This window comes from Mixophyes fleayi, chromosome 1, assembly GCF_038048845.1.
Source record: "Mixophyes fleayi isolate aMixFle1 chromosome 1, aMixFle1.hap1, whole genome shotgun sequence".
NCBI classification, from domain to species: domain Eukaryota; kingdom Metazoa; phylum Chordata; class Amphibia; order Anura; family Limnodynastidae; genus Mixophyes; species Mixophyes fleayi.
Window position 1 is genome coordinate 4,886,431 of NC_134402.1, and position 20,184 is coordinate 4,906,614.

The following is a 20,184-nucleotide window of genomic DNA, read 5'->3' on the forward strand; positions in this document are numbered from 1 at the left end:
TTATATGAGTGGATATGAAGAATAGGGGGTGATGGAGACATTATATGAGGGGATATGGAGAATAGGGGGTGATGAAGACATTATATGAGGGGATATGGAGAATAGAGGGACATAGACATTATATGAGGGGATATGGAGAATAGAGGGTGATGTAGACATTATATGAGGGGATATGGAGAATAGAGGGACATAGACATTATATGAGGGGATATGGAGAATAGAGGGTGATGTAGACATTATATGATGGGATAGAGGGTGATGTAGACATTATATGAGGAGATATGGAGAATAGAGGGACATAGACATTATATGAGGGGATATGGAGAATAGAGGGACATAGACATTATATGAGGTAATATGGAGAATAGGTGTGATGTAGACATTATATGAGGGAATAGAGGGTGATGTAGACATTATATGAGGCGAATATAGAAACTAGAGGGACATAGACATTATATGAGGGGATATGAAGAATAGGGGGTAATGGAGACATATGAGGGGATATGGAGAATAGGGGGTGATGGAGACATTATATGAGGGGATATCGAGAATAGAGGGTGATGTAGACATTATATGAGGGGATATGGAGAATAGAGGGTGATGTAGACATTATATGAGGGAATATGGAGAATAGGGGGACATAGACATTATATGAGGGGATATGGAGAATAGAGGGACATAGACATTATATGAGTGGATATGGAGAATAGGGGGTGATGGAGACATTATATGAGTGGATATGGAGAATAGGGGGTGATGGTGACATTATATGAGGGGATATCGAGAATAGAGGGTGATGTAGACATTATATGAGGGGATATGGAGAATAGAGGGACATAGACATTATATGAGGGGATATGGAGAATAGAGGGACATAGACATTATATGAGTGGATATGGAGAATAGGGGGTGATGGAGACATTATATGAGTGGATATGAAGAATAGGGGGTGATGGAGACATTATATGAGGGGATATGGAGAATAGGGGGTGATGAAGACATTATATGAGGGGATATGGAGAATAGAGGGACATAGACATTATATGAGGGGATATGGAGAATAGAGGGTGATGTAGACATTATATGAGGGGATATGGAGAATAGAGGGACATAGACATTATATGAGGGGATATGGAGAATAGAGGGTGATGTAGACATTATATGATGGGATAGAGGGTGATGTAGACATTATATGAGGAGATATGGAGAATAGGGGGTGATGTAGACATTATATGAGGGGATATGGAGAATAGAGGGTGATGTAGACATTATATGAGGGGATATGAAGAATAGGGGGTGATGGAGACATTATATGAGGGGATATGGAGAATAGGGGGTGATGGAGACATTATATGAGGAGATATGGAGAATAGGGGGTGATGTAGACATTATATGATGGGATAGAGGGTGATGTAGACATTACATGAGGGGATATGGAGAATAGAGGGTGATGGAGACATTATATGAGGGGATATGGAGAATAGAGGGTGATGTAGACATTATATGAGGGGATATGAAGAATAGGGGGAGATGGAGACATTATATGAGGGGATATGGAGAATAGAGGGTGATGTAGACATTATATGAGGGGATATGGAGAATAGAGGGACATAGACATTATATGAGGGGATATGGAGAATAGAGGGACATAGACATTACATGAGGGGATATGGAGAATAGAGGGTGAGGTAGACATTATATGATGGGATAGAGGGTGATGTAGACATTATATGAGGGGATATGGAGAATAGGGGGAGATGGAGACATTATATGAGGGGATATGGAGAATAGGGGGTGATGGAGACATTATATGAGGGGATATGGAGAATAGAGGGTGATGTAGACATTATATGATGGGATAGAGAGTGATGTAGACATTATATGAGGGGATATGGAGAATAGGGGGATATGGAGACATTATATGAGGGGAGATGGAGAATAACAGTATATAATCAGGGATATACACATCGGCACACGGAGCCTCGGTCACTCACCAGCACCAGGGAAGCACCAGGCCGTTACCCGCGGGTCAGTTCCGATCACGGGCTGTGGCCCCGAACACACAGACCGGTGACAGCAAATCCAAACCTCGTTCTGACATATCACTCTCAGCCAATCAGCAGCCAGGCCTTACCCACCCTGAGCCAATCAGCGTGCGACAATCACAAAACTCTCTAACAACAGCCAATCACCAGGTAGGAACCCAAGCGTCTGACACCCGGCTGACCAATCAGCGATCTGATTCGATACCGAGGCCTGGCACGCACAAGGTAAGAGTCCATAGTCGCCACCTCCGCCTATAACAAGCGGGATTGGGGCCGGTTTGTCCAGTTGTGGATCTTAATGATGGTCGCGGGATTTGGGTTCTGTTTATCGGCTTCTTTTCTCTTTGTTTAGCTCGCGAGGATTGGAGAGGTCCCGCCCTCTGCTACTCTGTCTGTGATTGGGTGAGACAATGCACGTGACTGAGGTCGCTGAGAGAGTGAGATATAATATATATAGTGCCGGGGAGTAGAGCACCGGGACCGGGACCGGGACCGGGCAGCCCCGAGCGGCGCTGTGACTGGAATAACCGTGTACAACGTGTCACCGCTCCTGTTATGTGGGCTGTGTATAGCGGGTGAGCAGCTCCTGGGGCCACAGACTGATGTGTGAGGGCTGCTGTGTATAATACACGGTCTTTACTGTGATCCCAACTTCCAAGTAAATGTCTGTATGTGATGGGCCAATAAAATACGTCGTAGTAAACGTTTGTCTATAACCAGAGGCATCACCTGAGATGTGGGTGGCAGTCCTGTGTCACCAGCTAATTACTGGCTAGAGACATCAGACTGGTCAGTGGGCCTGATAGATAAAAGGTACTTTTACTCAGAGCTGATCTGTTTATTCAAATTGCTGTATATCGTGATCAGAATCTTCCCTAAAAATGGTTCTTTTTTTTTCTTCTGCTTCTCTAACACATTTGGTCCAGCGTTGGTACAGAAGCCAACCCTAGTACAGCTTTATTACTGCTGTTCCTTACAAATCTATAATCCATGTGTGTGTGTGTGATTAATGCAAGTTGTGCACGGAGGGGGGCACGGGGTTGGATTGCCACGAGTGTGTGAGAGACAGGAGAAGATGGTGCTGGGGGATATGTGAGAGGGACAGCAGAGAAGATAGTGCAGAGGGATATGTGATAGAAACAGGGTAGAAGATGGTGCAGGGGGATATATCTGAGGGAGAAGATGGAGCAGGTGGTTATGTGAGAGAGTCAGAAGAAGATGGTACAGGGGGATATGTCTGAGGGACAGGAGAAGATGGTGCACAGGGATATGTCTGAGGGACAGGAGAAGATGGTGCAGGTGGTTATGTGAGAGGGACAGCGGAGAAGATGGTGCAGGGGATATGTGAGAGAGACAGAAGAAGATGGTACAGGGGGATATGTCTGAGGGACAGGAGAAGATGGTGCACAGGGATATGTCTGAGGGCAGGAGAAGATGGTGCAGGTGGTTATGTGAGAGGGACAGCGGAGAAGATGGTGCAGGGGATATGTGAGAGAGACAAGAAGATGGTACAGGGGGATATGTCTGAGGGACAGGAGAAGATTGTGCACAGGGATATGTCCGAGCGACAGGAGAAGATGGTGCAGGTGGTTATGTGAGAGGGTCAGCGGAGATGATGGTGCAGGGGGATATGTGTGAGAGATAGGGTAGAAGATGGTGCAGGGGAATATGTGAGAGAGACAGGGTAGATGAAGGTGCAGGGGGATATGTGAGCGAGACAGGGTAGAAGATGGTATAGGGGCATAGGTAAAAGAAAGTATAGGGAGAGACAGCTTAAGAATGGGAACGTCAGGGATGTAGTCACCATAAAACAAGTATTTATGAAAATCCTAATAAACTTTAAAAGCCAAAGTGTGCTGTGAAATATCATTATAGTGACCTATGTGTTTAAACTTTGTGCTCATCTCAGACAACTTACGCTACACCACCTTCACCTCTGCCTTCCGCGAGGAGGTCAGGTAGTGGGGTCACTTCCTGGTTCCTCAGGTGGCAAACAGCAAACCGCTGCTACCGACTCCACATGCTCGTGGTATGCCTTCAACATATTCACGTGGTAGGTCTGCTACCGTCGCTATCAAACGACACCACGTAAGTGAAGTCACTCAGGCATTTTGAGACCTTGTATGGTCCAGCCCAGGCAGCCTGGAGCTTGTTCTGGCATGTGGGCATCAGAACAAGGACCTTCTGCCTGGCCTCAAAAATTCTGACACGCACGCCCTGATCATACCAAGTCTTCAGCTTGATCTGTGCTTCCGCTACATTAGCTTGTGTGAACCACATGAGATTCTCTAACTCAGGGGTGTCCAACCTTTTAGCTTCCTTGGGCCACATTGAAAGACGACGAGTTGGTTTGGGCCGCACATAAGATACACTAACAATAACGATAGCTGATCATCCAAAAAACCATAGAAAACATAGTTAACATATATATATATATGAGAAAGAAAGTGATCTATATATATATATATATATATCACTTTTTTTTCAAATCCCACTATACTTACCTTTCAATCGCCCTGTTCAAAAAATCCTCTCTAGTTATTATACTATAATCACTTTTTGTATTGTTTCGATGCAATATCAATAAAGTGCATTTAAGCCAGGCATTGTATATCAGGGTGCCCTGACCAGGCCTGCGGTACCTGACATATACATCACTGTGACCCCAAATTGTGACCTGTTTTGCTAATTACACCACTATGTTAGTTAAGGGATAACAACTTATCATGGGCCACAGAGAATAATATAGAATGCCCCATTAGTATTACAAGTAGAAGTATGTAGCAGGGAGATAAGGTCCATGATGCTCCAGGACCAGATGACTTTTATTCACTGGTCAGCGTCCCTTGAAATAATAAAAAAAATCCCCCTTAACTTACCTTTTAATCGGCTTGTTCTCCTGTCCTCTTCTCTTCTTTTCTCCAATTCTCAGCTGCTGATTGTTCTTCTCGCGCGGGTGACTCCTCTGTGCTGCACTCCGCAATGGATGTTGGGCGCCCGACATTCACTGCAAGCACCGCACGGAGGAGGAGACAAGGCAGGGAGCAGGAGTACCAGCTGACGTGACCGCAAGGTAAGTATTTTCTTTTCTTTTTTTTGCAGGATTTTTTTCTTCCATTAACAGTGCTGCCCCCTTGCCACAACCAAAACTCCTTCTGGGCCACATTTACAGGCGTGCTGGGCCGCATGCGGGCCGCGGGTTGGACAACCCTGCTCTAACTGATCTCTGAGCTTTAACACATACTCCACCAGATAGACATTCTTAGTGGGTAGCTCCCCTTCGCAAAATTCCCGGAGCAGGTCAAGAGGTCCAGAGACTCTGCGACCATATAGTAGTTCAAAGGGGAAGAAACCGGTAGACTCCTGTGGCACTTCCCGATAAGCAAACAGGAGGTGCGGCAGGTAGCAGCCCCTCCCTCCGAAATTACAAATGCCCGTAGCATGTGCTTCAGAGTGCCATTGAACTGCTCACACAGTCACTTAGTCTGGGGATGGTAGGGGGCAGTCCGAAGTTGCCGCACTTTGCCCAGAGACACTGGACCAGTTCACTCATGAACTGTGTCACTTGATCGTTAAGGATCTCACTAAGGAAGCCTACTTTACTAAATACTCCTAGCAGCGCGCTGCTATCTTTTCCACAGTGATGGCGGACAGAGCCACAGCCTCTGGATACCGGGTAGCATAGTCCACCACGTTGAGGATGGGCACAGGCAGGGGACCTACTATATCCACACCACTCGCTGAAAATGTTCCCCAACTATTGGCAAGCACCTGAGGGGAGCATGAGAACCAGACACACCTAAGCCGCTGACGCACATCACAGGATTTACAGTAGGCCCGGACGTGATCAAACACTCCCAGGCAGACAAAATTCAGGTGCTTCAGTGTTTGATCTCTTCCCTGGTGTCCAGCCATAGGGATTTTAGGGGTAACTAACATCGGTTGCACGCGAAAGCTCCATAGTACCACCAGTTGAACTTGTTCCCCATCTACCTTCCTAGCTACACAGTACAACAACCCTTTACACCTGGTCACACCCCCACCTCTATCCCTGGAAGGCCACTGACAGCTTGGCACCTCATGCCTTTCTGTTACGAGCCGCCGCGGCTCGCTTCCTGGTTCCTCTAGCGTCCCGGCCGCCACCTTGACGACCGGGACGTCACTTCCGCCCGGCACCCTACCGTTGCTAAGGCAACGGCCAGACGCTCCTTCAGTGCGGCGTCCCGGCGGTATAGAGAGCCGGGCGCGCACGCGCATTTTGTAAATTATGATTGAATTCAGCCTGTGGGCTGAATTAGCAGGCATTAGCCTGCAAGTGGGTATACTTCAGGGGCAAACCCTGATTGGTCCCTCTGTGTATTTAAGGCAGTGAGGTCTGCAGCCTCACTGCCGGTTATAGCGTTCTGTCCTCAGTCCTGCTGCCTGCTTGTGCTATCTGTTTTGGTTCCTGCTACCTTGGATTTGACTACCCGTGTTTTGACCCCTGCTTGTTTTTGGACCTGTGACCCTTCTCTTCTGACCTCGACCTTTTGCCTGGACTTCGGATTTTGCTTCTCTGCCTGTGTGTTTGACCCTTCGTTTGTCTTTGGATATTGCATCTGTGCCTGTGACCCTTTGACCTAGGATCCTTCTTAACTACAGTCCGCCAATCACTCCACTCCTGGTTACTCCTTTAAGTCAGTATACGTTACTCGACCCTCGGTCGGCCCGCAGCCCAGTCTGTCCCCACCACTAGGGGCTCCAGCGAACACCGGGCCTTCAGAGTAGTTCCCGAGTTTCACTGTACTGACTTGGGAGTTCCTAACACTTTCAGCGAGGGATCAGAGAGCTGAGCTGACCTGAACTCTTTCCTGCGGCCCTCACTATTGTCTAATTCAGGGGGGTCTACGTTGCAGTTACTAGGGCCAGTCAAATTGGGGTCAGTCAAAGGGAGGTCACTGTGGTCCGCTATACTCACTGCTGGAGCTGGCATACGGCTAGAGGCAGGAGCATCACCTGGCACCCCCACAAGAAGGCCGGAAACAACATCCTCTGCATTGTTAGGTGACGTAGTCTTTCCAGGAGCAAAAAGCTGGCTGAAGAAGTAACCGCTTGAGACACTTCCTCTGGGCTGGCTGATCCTGTGTTGCTGGTGATGGCTGATGTCTAGCAGCTGTAGTCTGTTCCTCTGAGCTAGGTTGTGCAGGTGTAGATCATGAAGAGTGTAGTTTAGCAGCTTGGATTTGGGTAATAGAGTTGAGAAATGCAGTCACAATACCATCCCCAACATCGTTGCCCAAGATCACATCAGTTGGGAGGACTTCCATAATGGCAACATCTCGCAACACCTGGCCATCTGCCCAGTCCACATACACCCTTGCTACAGGCACTTCCTTCTCCAGTCCATCTGCCACAGTAACTTTGGCATTGCGACCCTGCAATACTGCAGCAGGTTCAGTAATATGGGGCTCATTACAGTTATTGAGGCCCATGAATCTCTCAGTCCTTCACTCTGCTGGGGTCCCACTTGGACCGGTTGCAGGTTACTCCACATGTTTTTGAGGGGCCTTTTGGACAAGCAAGTGACACTCTCCGCTGAGTCACCTTCAGACACGCCACTCTCCATTATGCTGGCATGGGTGGAAACAGTCTCTACGGGCTCACCTTCGTTAGTTAAGCAAGTCACCCTGGCTCCAGGTCTTGGATTAGGGGCTCGTGTCTGGGGTGCTAGTGCTGTGGGACAATTTATCCTTAGGTGACCGGTGTTCCCGCAGCTGCAGCACTTCTTCTCCAGCCTGGGCTCCGATGCTCTTTGATAACTCCCAGGCACAGGGCAGGGTGGTGGCTGGCAAAAGGTACCTGAAGGGTTGGATACTTGCTTATGGGGGTGAGTAGAAGAGCGGTGTCCCCCTGATTGTACAGTCCTTTGGTATTGGCTGTTAATCTGGCGTTTCTGCCAGTGTGGCCTCACTGCCATATACTGATCCGCCAACTGGGCAGCTGCTTTCAAGGTGACTGGCTTCCTGTCCAGCACTCATTCTTTCACCTTCAGTGCGCACTAGCTGTATAACTGATCTCGGCACATCAAGTCTATTACCTCCTCTACGCTCTGGGCACCTGCTCCGTGCACCCACTTCCTGGCAGATTCCCACAGCAGTTTTGCAAACTTAGTGGCGTGGAGATTCTTGGTTCCGGAACTTCTGACGATAGCTTTCTGGGGTAATAGTGTACCGTCTAAGGAGTGCCCTTTTTACAATAACATAGTCCACACAGTCCTCTGTGTGACCATACCACGGTAGGCCTCCATTGCACGTCCTTGCAATGTGGGCACTAAATTCGTAACCCATTCCAATCTGCATACAGCGTGTAGTCTGCAGGTCCTTTCAAATACCCGCAGGTGCTCGTCAATATTTCCAATAGTGTCCTTAAATTCAGGCAAAGTAAAGATGGAAGTCCTGATCCCCTAGGGGGCTCCTACCCCCCTGGGTGCATGGCTGGCTCACTTCCCTCTTGGCGCCATGCCGCTATGACTTGTGCCTGCTCAGCTGCAGTCGCCTAAGGCCGCCAGCTGGATCCTTAGCCCAGCGGCTCTGCACTCATTATAGTATAGAGTGACTGATACTGCTGATAACGTTTGTTGAGAAGAGGGCACTGCTGTCTGGGGGTCTGGTTTACCTTATTCCCGCTTTTCAGCTGGGCCGCCATCAGTTTTCTCTGCCAGGGTACCATGCTGTAGGTGCCATTCTCCCGCCGTCGCTCTCATCTCCTCCCTGATTGGTGAATGCCGGATATCAATGCCCTTGGCACTGCACAGAGTCTCAAGGTCTGCCCTAGACACGTTTGTGTAATCACACATTAATCAGACATCCTGTGTGTTCTCCTGGCTGCAGTTATTCCTCTCCTGAATTATTTGGCTTTCCTGACTGGTGCACGAATAGCCACCTGGGGTTATTTCACTGCTTGCCTCCAGAAATCTGTGACAGGATGGACCGCCTATGCCACCCTGTCTGTCGTGTTGCTGGGGATCAGATAGGCTTGCCTTGCCAGCGTCCCCTTTCTTTAGCCCAAAGACACCCCTCCTGTCACAGTGGAAGGGGCCTGCTGCCACCACTAGGCTCCTACACCGACACCTAGAACCGCTTACTTCTCGGTAACTCTCGCTGCTATTGTACCCCTGGTACCTCTGACCTCTTGCATTCAGACCAGGGCTGCTGTGGATTGTTTTCCCTGGCCTATCACACTGGCCAGAGCTGCAGATAGCGGGCAGAGCATTGGTACTAGAGCAAGTAAGTAGGCATCAAAGCAGATTCCTTAAGCAGTGATCTTTATTAGCTCAGGAAGTCTTAAAAAGGACAGTTACACACTACATTGAGGTACTAGTGATATACAGAAAGTTCAGATTGTATGATGATACATTGCATGGTCAAACTGTAACAGGGTGGACCGCCTATGTCACCCTATCTGGTTTTGCTGGGAACCGGCTGTGCTTACTTTGCCACCGTTCCCTTTCTTTCTCCTAAATTGTGCCCTCTAACCGCAGTAGGAGGGGCTTACGATGCTGCCACCACTAGGCTCCTACACAGGTACCTAGAACCGCTTGCTTCTGGGTAACTGTCGCTGCTAGTTTACCCTGTCACTGGGCATCTGGGCTGGTACCCCTGAACTCTTCCAGTAGATCAGGGTGCTGTGAATAGTTCCTCACTGGCCAGAGCTGCTGGGTAGCAGGCAGAGTGTTGATGCTAGATGCTGGGTTCCAATCTCGGAACAGCCGGATAACGGATTAGATTTGGGTCTAATCTGCAGGTCACAGGAATTACAACAGGGAAGCAGTCACAGGATCTTGAAGCAAAATGATGTTTATTAGCTCAAGTGTCCTAACAAGGAAAGTTCACACTGGTTTAAGGTACCACTGATCGGAAGGTCAGATGAAACAATAATGAAACATTTCAGTACAAACCAGTGCTCTTTATATGCACATTCTGAAACACATGTCAGCAGGGGGTAAGCCAGCTCCCACATCTGGGATGGCTCCACAAAGACTGAAATATTTTGTTCAATGATTAACATCAATGCAATTTATACTTAACAAAATATACACTAATCTTTGATTTCCTAAATCACATTGATCAGAGATTCCTTTCACTTTAACCAGACAGGACACGACTCCCTTCCTGGGCTTTCAGGCTGAAAAGACCTGTTGTCTGCTGAGATTAAAAGGTCTAATTAACATGAGATTACCTGTCTCTAGACAGTTGCAGAAACAAAACCAAATTTCCTCTCCTGGCCCTGTCTCAGCAATAAATACATTTCCTATACCAAAATACACACAATATTAAAATAAGTACATTGCTAATTCACAGTATCAAGAATCCGTTTCAAAACCCAAACATGACATCCTGTCTCAGAAGTCAATACATTTCCATACATACCAAAATAAAAAGATAAGTAAATTTGCAATGATATCCAAAGGTGCACCAGCCACAAGTTATGTATAAGTGATCCAGCAACACTCGGTAAAATCCTATAATGAGGATATGATTATATCGTCACCCCTTAATAGTTACATCCCCATAACTAATGATGTATCTCCGCATATCACGCCCAGCAGCGCCTTGGAACTTGGTACACCACAAAACCCATCTTAACATATTTACTGAACTTGGTTATGATGTCAATATTTGCATTTCATTTTAAATACTCCTCTACAATCAATATTCTCTCATGAAGAGCAGTAAATAAGAGCCCTTTTTTCACCTTCACATGATACATATTATATACAGTATATATAACATACAAATAAGTGCACTGTAAAACATTTGCATGTTATGACGGGTACAAATGTAATGGACTCCTGTAGATACAATGTGATGTCAGCACTGACATTGTAAAGCTAGGTTTTGGGGATGAACCATTATTTGATTTACACTAATGCACAAACAGCTTTCAATATAAAGATGTCATCCCATTCACACATAATTCAGTATTATCATTTGTAAACATGAATAGCTCTGCAGGTGTTTGTGAATGACAAAGAATTATATCTAATATCATTAATGGGATAAATGGAATTGTATTGTGTATTTGGCCAATACTGGTTAATTGAGAAACTCTCTGTAACAAATCATTAGCACGCCGCATTGTCTGTGGCAATCAGACGTACAAAGGGAAAATAACTACGTTTTGGTTGCCCCTTGTAAAGGGACTTGATGGGCTCAAACCTTTATGGGATGTATCCAGATCCTGATAACCAGCAGATAATATCTCCCCCTTCTGTCCACACTCTGGCTGTTACCAGGGAAACACTAGGGCCCATTTATAGAATGTTACACAAAACCCAATTGTAGTGATAATTCCCCTGTGAGAGATTCCTTCATCACACAGGGAACAGTCAGACCTCTGTATCTCAGGTCCACAACCTGATATTACCTTGTATATAGACACTAGCTGACCTGCAGCCTCAGCAGTTACATTGTATCAGCTGTAAGTATCTTCCGCTACACACCACCTGTTACAGTATTCTATAATATCACATAGGGAGCAGTCAGACCTCTGAGGGTCCACACATACTGATATCATATAGACACTAACTCACCTGCAGCCTCAGCAGTTACATTGTATCAGCTGTAAGATAGTATCTTTCATTACACATCACATGTAACTATTCTATAATATCACACAGGGAACAGTCAGACCTCTGTATCTCAGAGCTACACACACTGATATCAGCCTGTATATAACTCACCTGCAGCTTCAGCAGCAACATTGTATCAACTGTAAGATAGTATCTTCTATTACAATATTCTATAAATTGTATCCTTAATTTCTGTAATGTCCTTAAATACAGAGTCTATCTGATCCATTCCATCCTGAAGATAGCTATCTGTCCAGAACTTACTTTTGTTTTCTATCATGTAATGAACTACAGAAAAAAATCAGAGCCAAGTGTGGGAGCAGACAACTATTCCTGGGATTACACGGGTCCAGATAATGTCTCTTCACTCACTAGATTCAGGCTACCTGAAATCTCCAACACAAAAGTATATTTGGGGACTGGTTTGATATTTGGTCTTCTCATGGCTCTTGACCTAGTCAGGTACCTGTTGTCACGGAATAATAGAAACTGAGGCCTACTTACTGGTGTCTGTGATGCTAAGCAAGGAGGTGCAGAGTTTAACGTGCCTCTGGTCTTCACCAGTGACCCCCGCAAGGGAGTTTGGAGTTAACTGTTTTAGACTAGCAGGTCGCGACCCTCCTAGTTAGCCACCAGCGAAGTAGTAGATGAACAATCATGGTCATGCTATCCGAGGTCAGGTCGTGCGAGCAGAATGGTACAAAAGGGTCAAACAGACGCGTAGTCATGAAGCTGAGGGTCAAGCCAGGAAATCTATAAATGCCAAAGGGGCAGCGAGACAGAAAGGCGTCTGTCCCTGGCACAGAGCAGACATGCGGGGATGGCGCCTGACAGTAGTCCCCCTCTTCCGGAAGAAGATCTTTAGATGATCGCTCCTTAAGAAAGTTGGCTAGTAGTCGAGGGGCATGGATATCTTCCTTATAAACCCATGATCTCTCTTCAGGACCATATCCTTTCCAATGAACAAGATATTGGCTGTGACCATGAAAATGACGAATGTCCAGGATGTGAGTGATCTCAAACACATTGTCTAAGGTGGATACAGCAGCAGATGGATGAATGGTGGCACACACGAGTACCAGAGGTTTGAGTAGCAATATATGAAAGGTATTATGAATCTTAAGAGAAGGAGGAAGGCAGAGCCTGTAGGTCACAGAGATGATGACTTGAGTAATAGGAAAAGGAACAATAAAGCTCAGATAGTTTCATGGAGGTTACTCTGAGCCTGAGATTCCTGGTGGAAAGCCATACTTTGTCTCCAGGTTGAAGAATAGGAACAGCCCTACGGTGGCGGTCAGCAGAATGTTTGTATTGTTGAGTAGATTTTAACAATTAGTCTGTGGTAGAAGCCCAGATATGAACCAGAGAATTGTAAGCCGGAACCGAAGTAGCTGGGGAGGAATCAAAATCAGCCACAATGGGATGGGTACCAAACACTGTAAAGAAAGGGGAGGAACCCGAGGAGTAATGGACATGGTTATTATGGGCAAACTCAGCCCAAGGTAGTAAATTGCACCAGTCCGAGTGATTCCCAGAAGAGAAGCAACAAAGGAATAGTTCCAGATCTTGATGCAAAACGTTCCGTTTGGCCACTGGTCTGAGGATGGTATCCAGAGGAGAATTTTAGGCCGATTCCCAGCTCTGTACAGAAGGTTTTCCAAAAGCGTGAGAAATTGGAAACCACGATCCAAAATAATTTCTCGAGGGCATCCATCAAGACGAAAAATCTCCTTAATAAAGACTTGAGCCACCTTCAGTGCCAAGGGAAGGTCCTTTTAATGGGACAAAGTGGGCCATCTTCGAGAATCTGTCCACAACCACCCAGATGGTACTAAATTCATTACTGGGAGGTAGATCCATGATAAAGTCCATCGAGACACTAAGTCAAGGACGTTCTGGGACAGGGAGGGGTATGAGAAATCCAGCAGATGCACGCTGTCTTGCCCCATAGAGTATAAATAGACCTCGCGTCTGTATTCTATTCATTAGCATCAGTCTGCTTGTACACTATACAAACAGAAGTACTGTCGTTTGTGTACTTGTTTTTTTTTTTTGTTTTTTTTATTCAAGCATGTTCCGGATTTGGATGTACAAATTTAGGGGTCCTTGTGGACTGAAAAAAGAAGACTGCAAGCAACTAGGGGGTCTTGATGACCAAAAGAACCAAAGACATTTTCAAGCACGGACATTTGGATCTATAAATATTTAAGGACATGGCTTCCAAGTATATTTGGATTAAAAGCTGTTGACAAAAGAAGAAGATTGGTGAGTATTTTGGGTTTTATTATTTTTATTAAATTTATGTGGTAAAAAATAAGTTGTGTTTTATGTTTTTATTGGTTTTTTTTTATTTATTTTTATTAAAATTGTGTGGTTTTAATCAGGGTGTGGTATTTTTTTAACTTTTTTTTGTGGGACTAAAGGTAGTCTCAGCCAGCCGGCTTGTAGTTTCAATGCAAAATGGCGTCCGTTTTTTTTTTAACTCTATAATCGCCGTTATTACCCTACACCCACTGCCCAGTGGTGTAGGAAGAGCCCTAGTGCTTTCAGCACTGGGCTGGTTAATCCTAGTGGGGGGGTGTGCGCGTTTATTTTGCGGACCCCACTCCCTATGGAATCCAGCCGAGTGCTGAACAGCCTGGGGTTGGTTAGTCATTATGGCAGGGGGAGCCCTGCCGCGTGTCCCCCTGCCATAGTGCCAACCACCCTAGCTGGTTTGCCTAGTGCTGGTTGCTTGAAAATCGGGGGAACCCACGCAAATTTTTCCCCGATTTCAGGCAACCAGCCGTAGGCTGGCAGGACTAGGGTTAATAGGGGGGGGGGACCCCATGCATTTTTTTTTTTCAACATTTATCTATTTTTTTAACTTTTTTTTTAAGTTTTGACAGGTGCTGGGACCTGCGGCTCTATAGACAGGCAGTGTAACAGTGATGTCTTTACTAATCTCCCAGCTAGGATGCAGATTGTTGTCTATGGCATAGCTACACACGGGAGAGTTTGCTAAACACTGACGTTTTTGAAATACCAGCAAATCCCTAGAGATGAGCAGCGATTTTGAAGATCAGAGTTAAAATGGCAGCTTAATACATCTGGCGATTTGGGGACTAAACTCGCGGGTTATCACCTATGATTTGCCACAATTTTTTTTTATTAAAAATATCGGAGCTTGATACATTTACACCAAGGTATCCTAAGGGGTGTAGTATGTGTTACCGATGCTGTAAATACTGACAGTGTTTACAGCAACATAAATATTCAGAATCATTACGCACCAGCATGTGAAAAACACAGATTTGCGTATATACAGACACAGCATAGTTCCAATGTGAGGAGAACCCGACACTTTAAAATTACGTCACTCTGAACCACCACTTGTATATTTAAAGTGGCAATGCAACGGACCCGGCTTAAAATTGTGTAATGTAAGTATGAACTTTAATCCTAACCCTAACCCTTCTACGGTGAAGTTGGTGTTTACAGCATCGTTAAACTGACTACCACTGATCCTAAGAATGGGATCTGCAAGACTTCGAAAATGCTCTTCTCCAATTTGCAGAAAAGTTGGTTTTACCAAAGACGAGAGAGTACCTCCATAACATAAGACAGATGAGATGAAAGATCAGTGGTGAAAATTAGGATATCATCCAAATAAATTACCACTGATTTGTATAGAAGGTCTCGAAAGAGGTTTGCAATAGCGCCGGTGCATTACAGAGCACAAAGGGCATCACAAAGTATTCATAGTGACCATCACGAATACTGAAGGAGGTCCTCCATATGTCTCCTTACCTGATATGGATCAGATTATAAGCCCCTCATATCCAGTTTTACAAAATTTTGTTGATCCAGTTGAACAACTCAGAAATGAGGGGAAGCAGATACCTGTTTTTGATGGTAATTTCATTTAAGTGATGGTATTCGATGCAGCGGCAGATCAATCCATCTTTCTTTTTTACGAAGAGAAATCCAGCCCCTGCTGGAGAACGCAACTTCCTTATAAACCCTCGTTGCAGGTTTTCTGTAATATATTGAGACATGTTGCGGTTCTCAGGAAGAGAGAGAGGATAAATCCTGCCTTTAGGGATAGGCTTACCCAGAATTAAATTGATGGTACAATCCCAGGGCCGATGAGAAGGGAGGACCTCGGATGCGGCTTTACAAAAAACACCTTAAAAGGTTGCATAGGGTGCCAGAAGAGACTGCTGAGAGGAGACCATATGGAAGGGAACGGCTGTAGGGACAGGTTTCAAAGAAGAAAGGCATCCTTTGTGACATTGTGGGCTCCACAAAGTGACTTGAGCAACCTCCCAATAGAACTGTGGTGCATGAATCCTGAGCCAGGGGAGTCCCAAGATGACAGAATTCACAGCTTCCGGAAGGACCAAGAATTCGATCCATTCTGAATGTAATACACCAACCGTTAGTCGAAGAGGGGCGGTAACCTGGGATATGATAACGTTAGAATTGCGATTGCCATCCACTGAGGAAAGGTCTGGGTGGATATATGGAGTTGCGATGCCAACGTCACAGAGATGAAATTTCCGGCGGAGCCGGAATCCGCAAAGGCATAAGTCACAAAAGGCCCGCTAGGAGACTCCAAAGATATATCCATAGAAAAGTCTGTTCTGGTGGAAGTGATAAATCTGACTCCTAGATTGGCCTCCCTGATACCGCCTAGGAGAAGGTGTTTCCCGGCCTCTTGAAACACTTGGATATTAGATGGCTGGACTCTCCACAGCACAAACAAAGGTTTTCACAGGAGACCAACTCATCTGTAATACAGTCTGTTAACCCTTGCCAGAAGGTTGTCCCGAGTGCCTCGTTGTTCCACATTAATTAGGAAGCAAAAGAGAACTGCATATTGACCTATGGTCTGAGTACTGAAAGTGGCGGAGAAGACTTGTCCAGGCTCATCGAATACATTCCGAAAGGCTTCATTAAAGGAAGAGGAGTTCCGCAACAGGGGATCATCTTGTTCCCAGAGAGGGGAAGCCCAGGCCAAGGCTTGTCCGGAAAGTATGGAATTATAAATGCCACCTTGGTACGCTCTGAAGGAAACAATGCTGAGTTGATTTTGAAGCGAATTGAACATTAATTCAGAAATCCACGACACTTTCCCATCCCCATCAAAATTTTCAGGCAGTGGAATCCGTAATGCAGTAGCGGAAGCTGCAGAGGAGGTAGAAAAAGACTGCATCACTTCTGAGGTGGTAACAGTCCCTGACCGTCGTTAGCGAAGCCTGCAGGGTATCCAGCTGGGAAACTACTCCCTGAAAGCATTGAAGAAGTTGGGCCTGCTGATCAACACTGAAGGCAAGATGGAGTAACAGATCACAAGCTGATGGTTCACCTGTGCCTTCAGTGGTAATGGCCAGAGTATACTGTCACGGATTAATAGAAACTGAGGTCTACTTGCTGGTATTTGCGCTGATAAACAAGGAGGTGCAGAGCCTAAATGCGCCTCTAGTCTTCGCCCTTGCGGCCCTCCTAGTTAGCTGCCAGCTAAGTAGTAGATAAACAAGCATGGTCGTGCTATCCGAGGTCAGGCCGTGCGAGGAGAATGGTATAAAATGGTCAAACAGTAGCGTAGCCATGAAGCCAAGGGTCAAGTCATGAAATCTATAAATGCCAAAGGGAGATCCAAAAGGGAGGTCTTGAGAAGCCAAGTCTGGAACCAAAGGGTCAATAATGTTGCAAGGAGGCAAACGGGAACGCTGGAGCATAAGGAAACCTTGGTACTCTGGCACCAGTATGGCGTCAGAGCCTCTTTTAAATAGAAGAAGGTGTATTCTCATTAGTGGCAGTGAATAGGGTGACAGAACAGCTGACCGCTGGACAACAAACGTCCCGCTGCCTAGCAATGGGGACACACGCCTACTGCGCATGCGCCCCAGGCCAGAAGAAGAGATTCATCCCGTTGCTAAGCGACGGGGCAGTGAGATAGGAAGGCGTCCGTCCCTGGCACAGAGCAGAGGTGGAGGTACAGCGCCTGCCACCTGTAAGTGTCGCTTCTCTTGATATTATAGCATTGATAAGACTGAAAGTTTTCTGGTGCACTAAGAGCCAAGGCAGACGCTCAGGCAGCAGTGAGGTCATACATTATGTGCAGGAAAACAGTGATTGTTGGCACCAGAAGCACATATTGAACCATAGTGCACTACAACCCTAATACGGACATGTTCACAGACCTTGTGTCCCACACACATACAAAATGCAAGACTTACTGGTTACTGTTTGCAGTGTCTCTCAGGAGGAATAAAACCTCCTCCCCAGACAGTGAGAGACAGAGAAAACTGCCAGCAGCTTTTTGTCAGTTGCAGGTGCAACTCCTGATTAGTCTGCTGTGAGTCTGGGAGATCAGAAGACCCGGACTGACAAAATAATCTCCCTGGGGTTTGAGGACATACAAGGCAGAATGCCTGTGACATATACCTTTGCCACTCACCACTTGCCCAGTGCTCCTGTCACATATAGCTGGTGTCCTGTCCACCACCTTACACTATGCACATATAGCTCATGTGTCCCCCCTTACACTATGCACATATGGATCATATGTCCCCTCCACCACTGTACACTATGCACATATAGCTCATGTGTCCCCCTTACACTATGCACATATAGCTCATGTGTCCCACCTTACAGTATACACATATAGCTCATGTGTCCCCCCCTTACAGTTGCACATATAGCTCATGTGTCCCCTCCACTACCTTACACTATGCACATATAGCTCATGTGTCCACCTTAAACTATGCACATATAGCTCATGAGTCCCCCTTTACACTATGCACATATAGCTCATGTGTCCCCCCTTACAGTTGCACATATAGCTCATGTGTCCCCCTTACACTATGCATATAGCTCATGTGCCCCCCTTTACACTATGCACATATAGCTCATGTGTCCCCCCCCCCTTACAGTATGCACATATAGTTCATGTGTCCCCCCTTACATTATGCACATATAGCTCATGTGTCCCCCTCACACTATGCACATATAGCTCATGTGTCCCCCCTTACAATATGCACATATAGCTCATGTGTCTCCCCTTACACTATGCACATATAGCTCATGTATCTCCCCTTACACTATGCACATATAGCTCATGTGTCTCCCCTTACACTATGCACATATAGCTCATGTGTCTCCCCTTACACTATGCACATATAGCTCATGTGTCCCCCTCACACTATGCACATATAGCTCATGTGTCCCCCCTTACACTATGCACATATAGCTCATGTGTCCCCCTCACACTATGCACATATAGCTCATGTGTCCCCCCTTACACTATGCACATATAGCTCATGTGTCCCCCCCTTACACTATGCACATATAGCTCATGTGTCCCCCCCTTACACTATGCACATATAGCTCATGTGTGTCCCCCTTACACTATGCACATATAGCTCATGTGTCCCCCCTTACACTATGCACATATAGCTCATGTGTCTCCCCTTACACTATGCACATATAGCTCATGTGTCCCCCTCACACTATGCACATATAGCTCATGTGTCTCCCCTTACACTATGCACATATATCTCATGTGTCCCCCCCTTACACTATGCACATATAGCTCATGTGTCTCTCCTTACACTATGCACATATAGCTCATGTGTCCCCCCTTACACTATGCACATATAGCTCATGTGTCCCACCTTACACTATGCACATATAGCTCATATAGCTTACACCATGCAAAGCCTACATCCTGGTGCCACCACCTACCCGGCTGTAAGTGTGCCTCTTGCTCTGGGCCATGCTGATGTCCTTCTCCTCCTTTATGCCCAGTATGGTTTTATATCCAGCAGTGATGGTGGCAGCATGGCTGCAGCAGGAGTCAGCCCTCTGGGATGGGCTGTGTTCATGCAGACAGATGCTGTATCTTAGGGCTGGTTATGTATAGTGAGCTCCGGCATTCTCTGCTGATGCTGCTCAGAACTGACATCTCTATCCTCCTAGTGCAGCACAATCTCAGGGCAGGGAGCTCATCTGGGTCCTAGTGCTAAACCAATTACACTGCTGGTCCTCAGCATCCAGAGGGCATTGTCATCTAAATAAGGCTTCTGTGATGTCCGTTTGTGTGCCAATCCCAAACCAATGTATACAAGATGCTTTATAATAGTGACACATAGTGTAATAGTTTTATGTTTAGTTTGAGATATATCTAATCTATCTATCTATCTATCTCATATCTATCTATCTATCCACACACAGAATTGTGTTGCAAGCTTTCAAGATTATTCAAGACACTTTTCCCTGCTTTTATCAATGTGTAACATGGAACAAAACATTGCTGCACATGTGCATACATACAGTCCATAGACCGTCACATACATGGCATATACACATGCATACATACATACATACAGTCCATAGATACATATATGGCATATGTTCATACATACAGTCCATAGATACATGCATGGCATATGTACATACAAACAGTCCAAAGACACATACATTGTACGTGTACATACAGCCTGTAGATACATACATGGCACATGCATACATACATACAGTCCA

At 45.9% G+C, this 20,184-nt stretch overlaps 1 protein-coding gene across 10 annotated transcripts in view; it reads right to left on the reverse strand.

Annotated features, from left to right (window-relative positions):
* Window positions 1-19,622, reverse strand: part of DCTN1 (dynactin subunit 1) — a 99,772-nt gene extending 80,150 nt beyond the window's left edge. For 8 of the 10 annotated variants that reach the window (XM_075183966.1, XM_075183885.1, XM_075183804.1 and 5 more), the window contains exon 1: window positions 19,387-19,621. In XM_075183966.1, the coding sequence (XP_075040067.1) occupies window positions 19,387-19,419 (33 nt within the window). In that variant the 5' untranslated portion in view covers window positions 19,420-19,621. Of the gene's footprint in view, window positions 1-1,994; window positions 2,104-19,386 lie in introns of those variants that run through there. The other 2 variants (XM_075183108.1, XM_075183285.1) reach the window with 2 other exon arrangements.
* Between the last annotated feature and the right edge of the window lie 562 nt (window positions 19,623-20,184).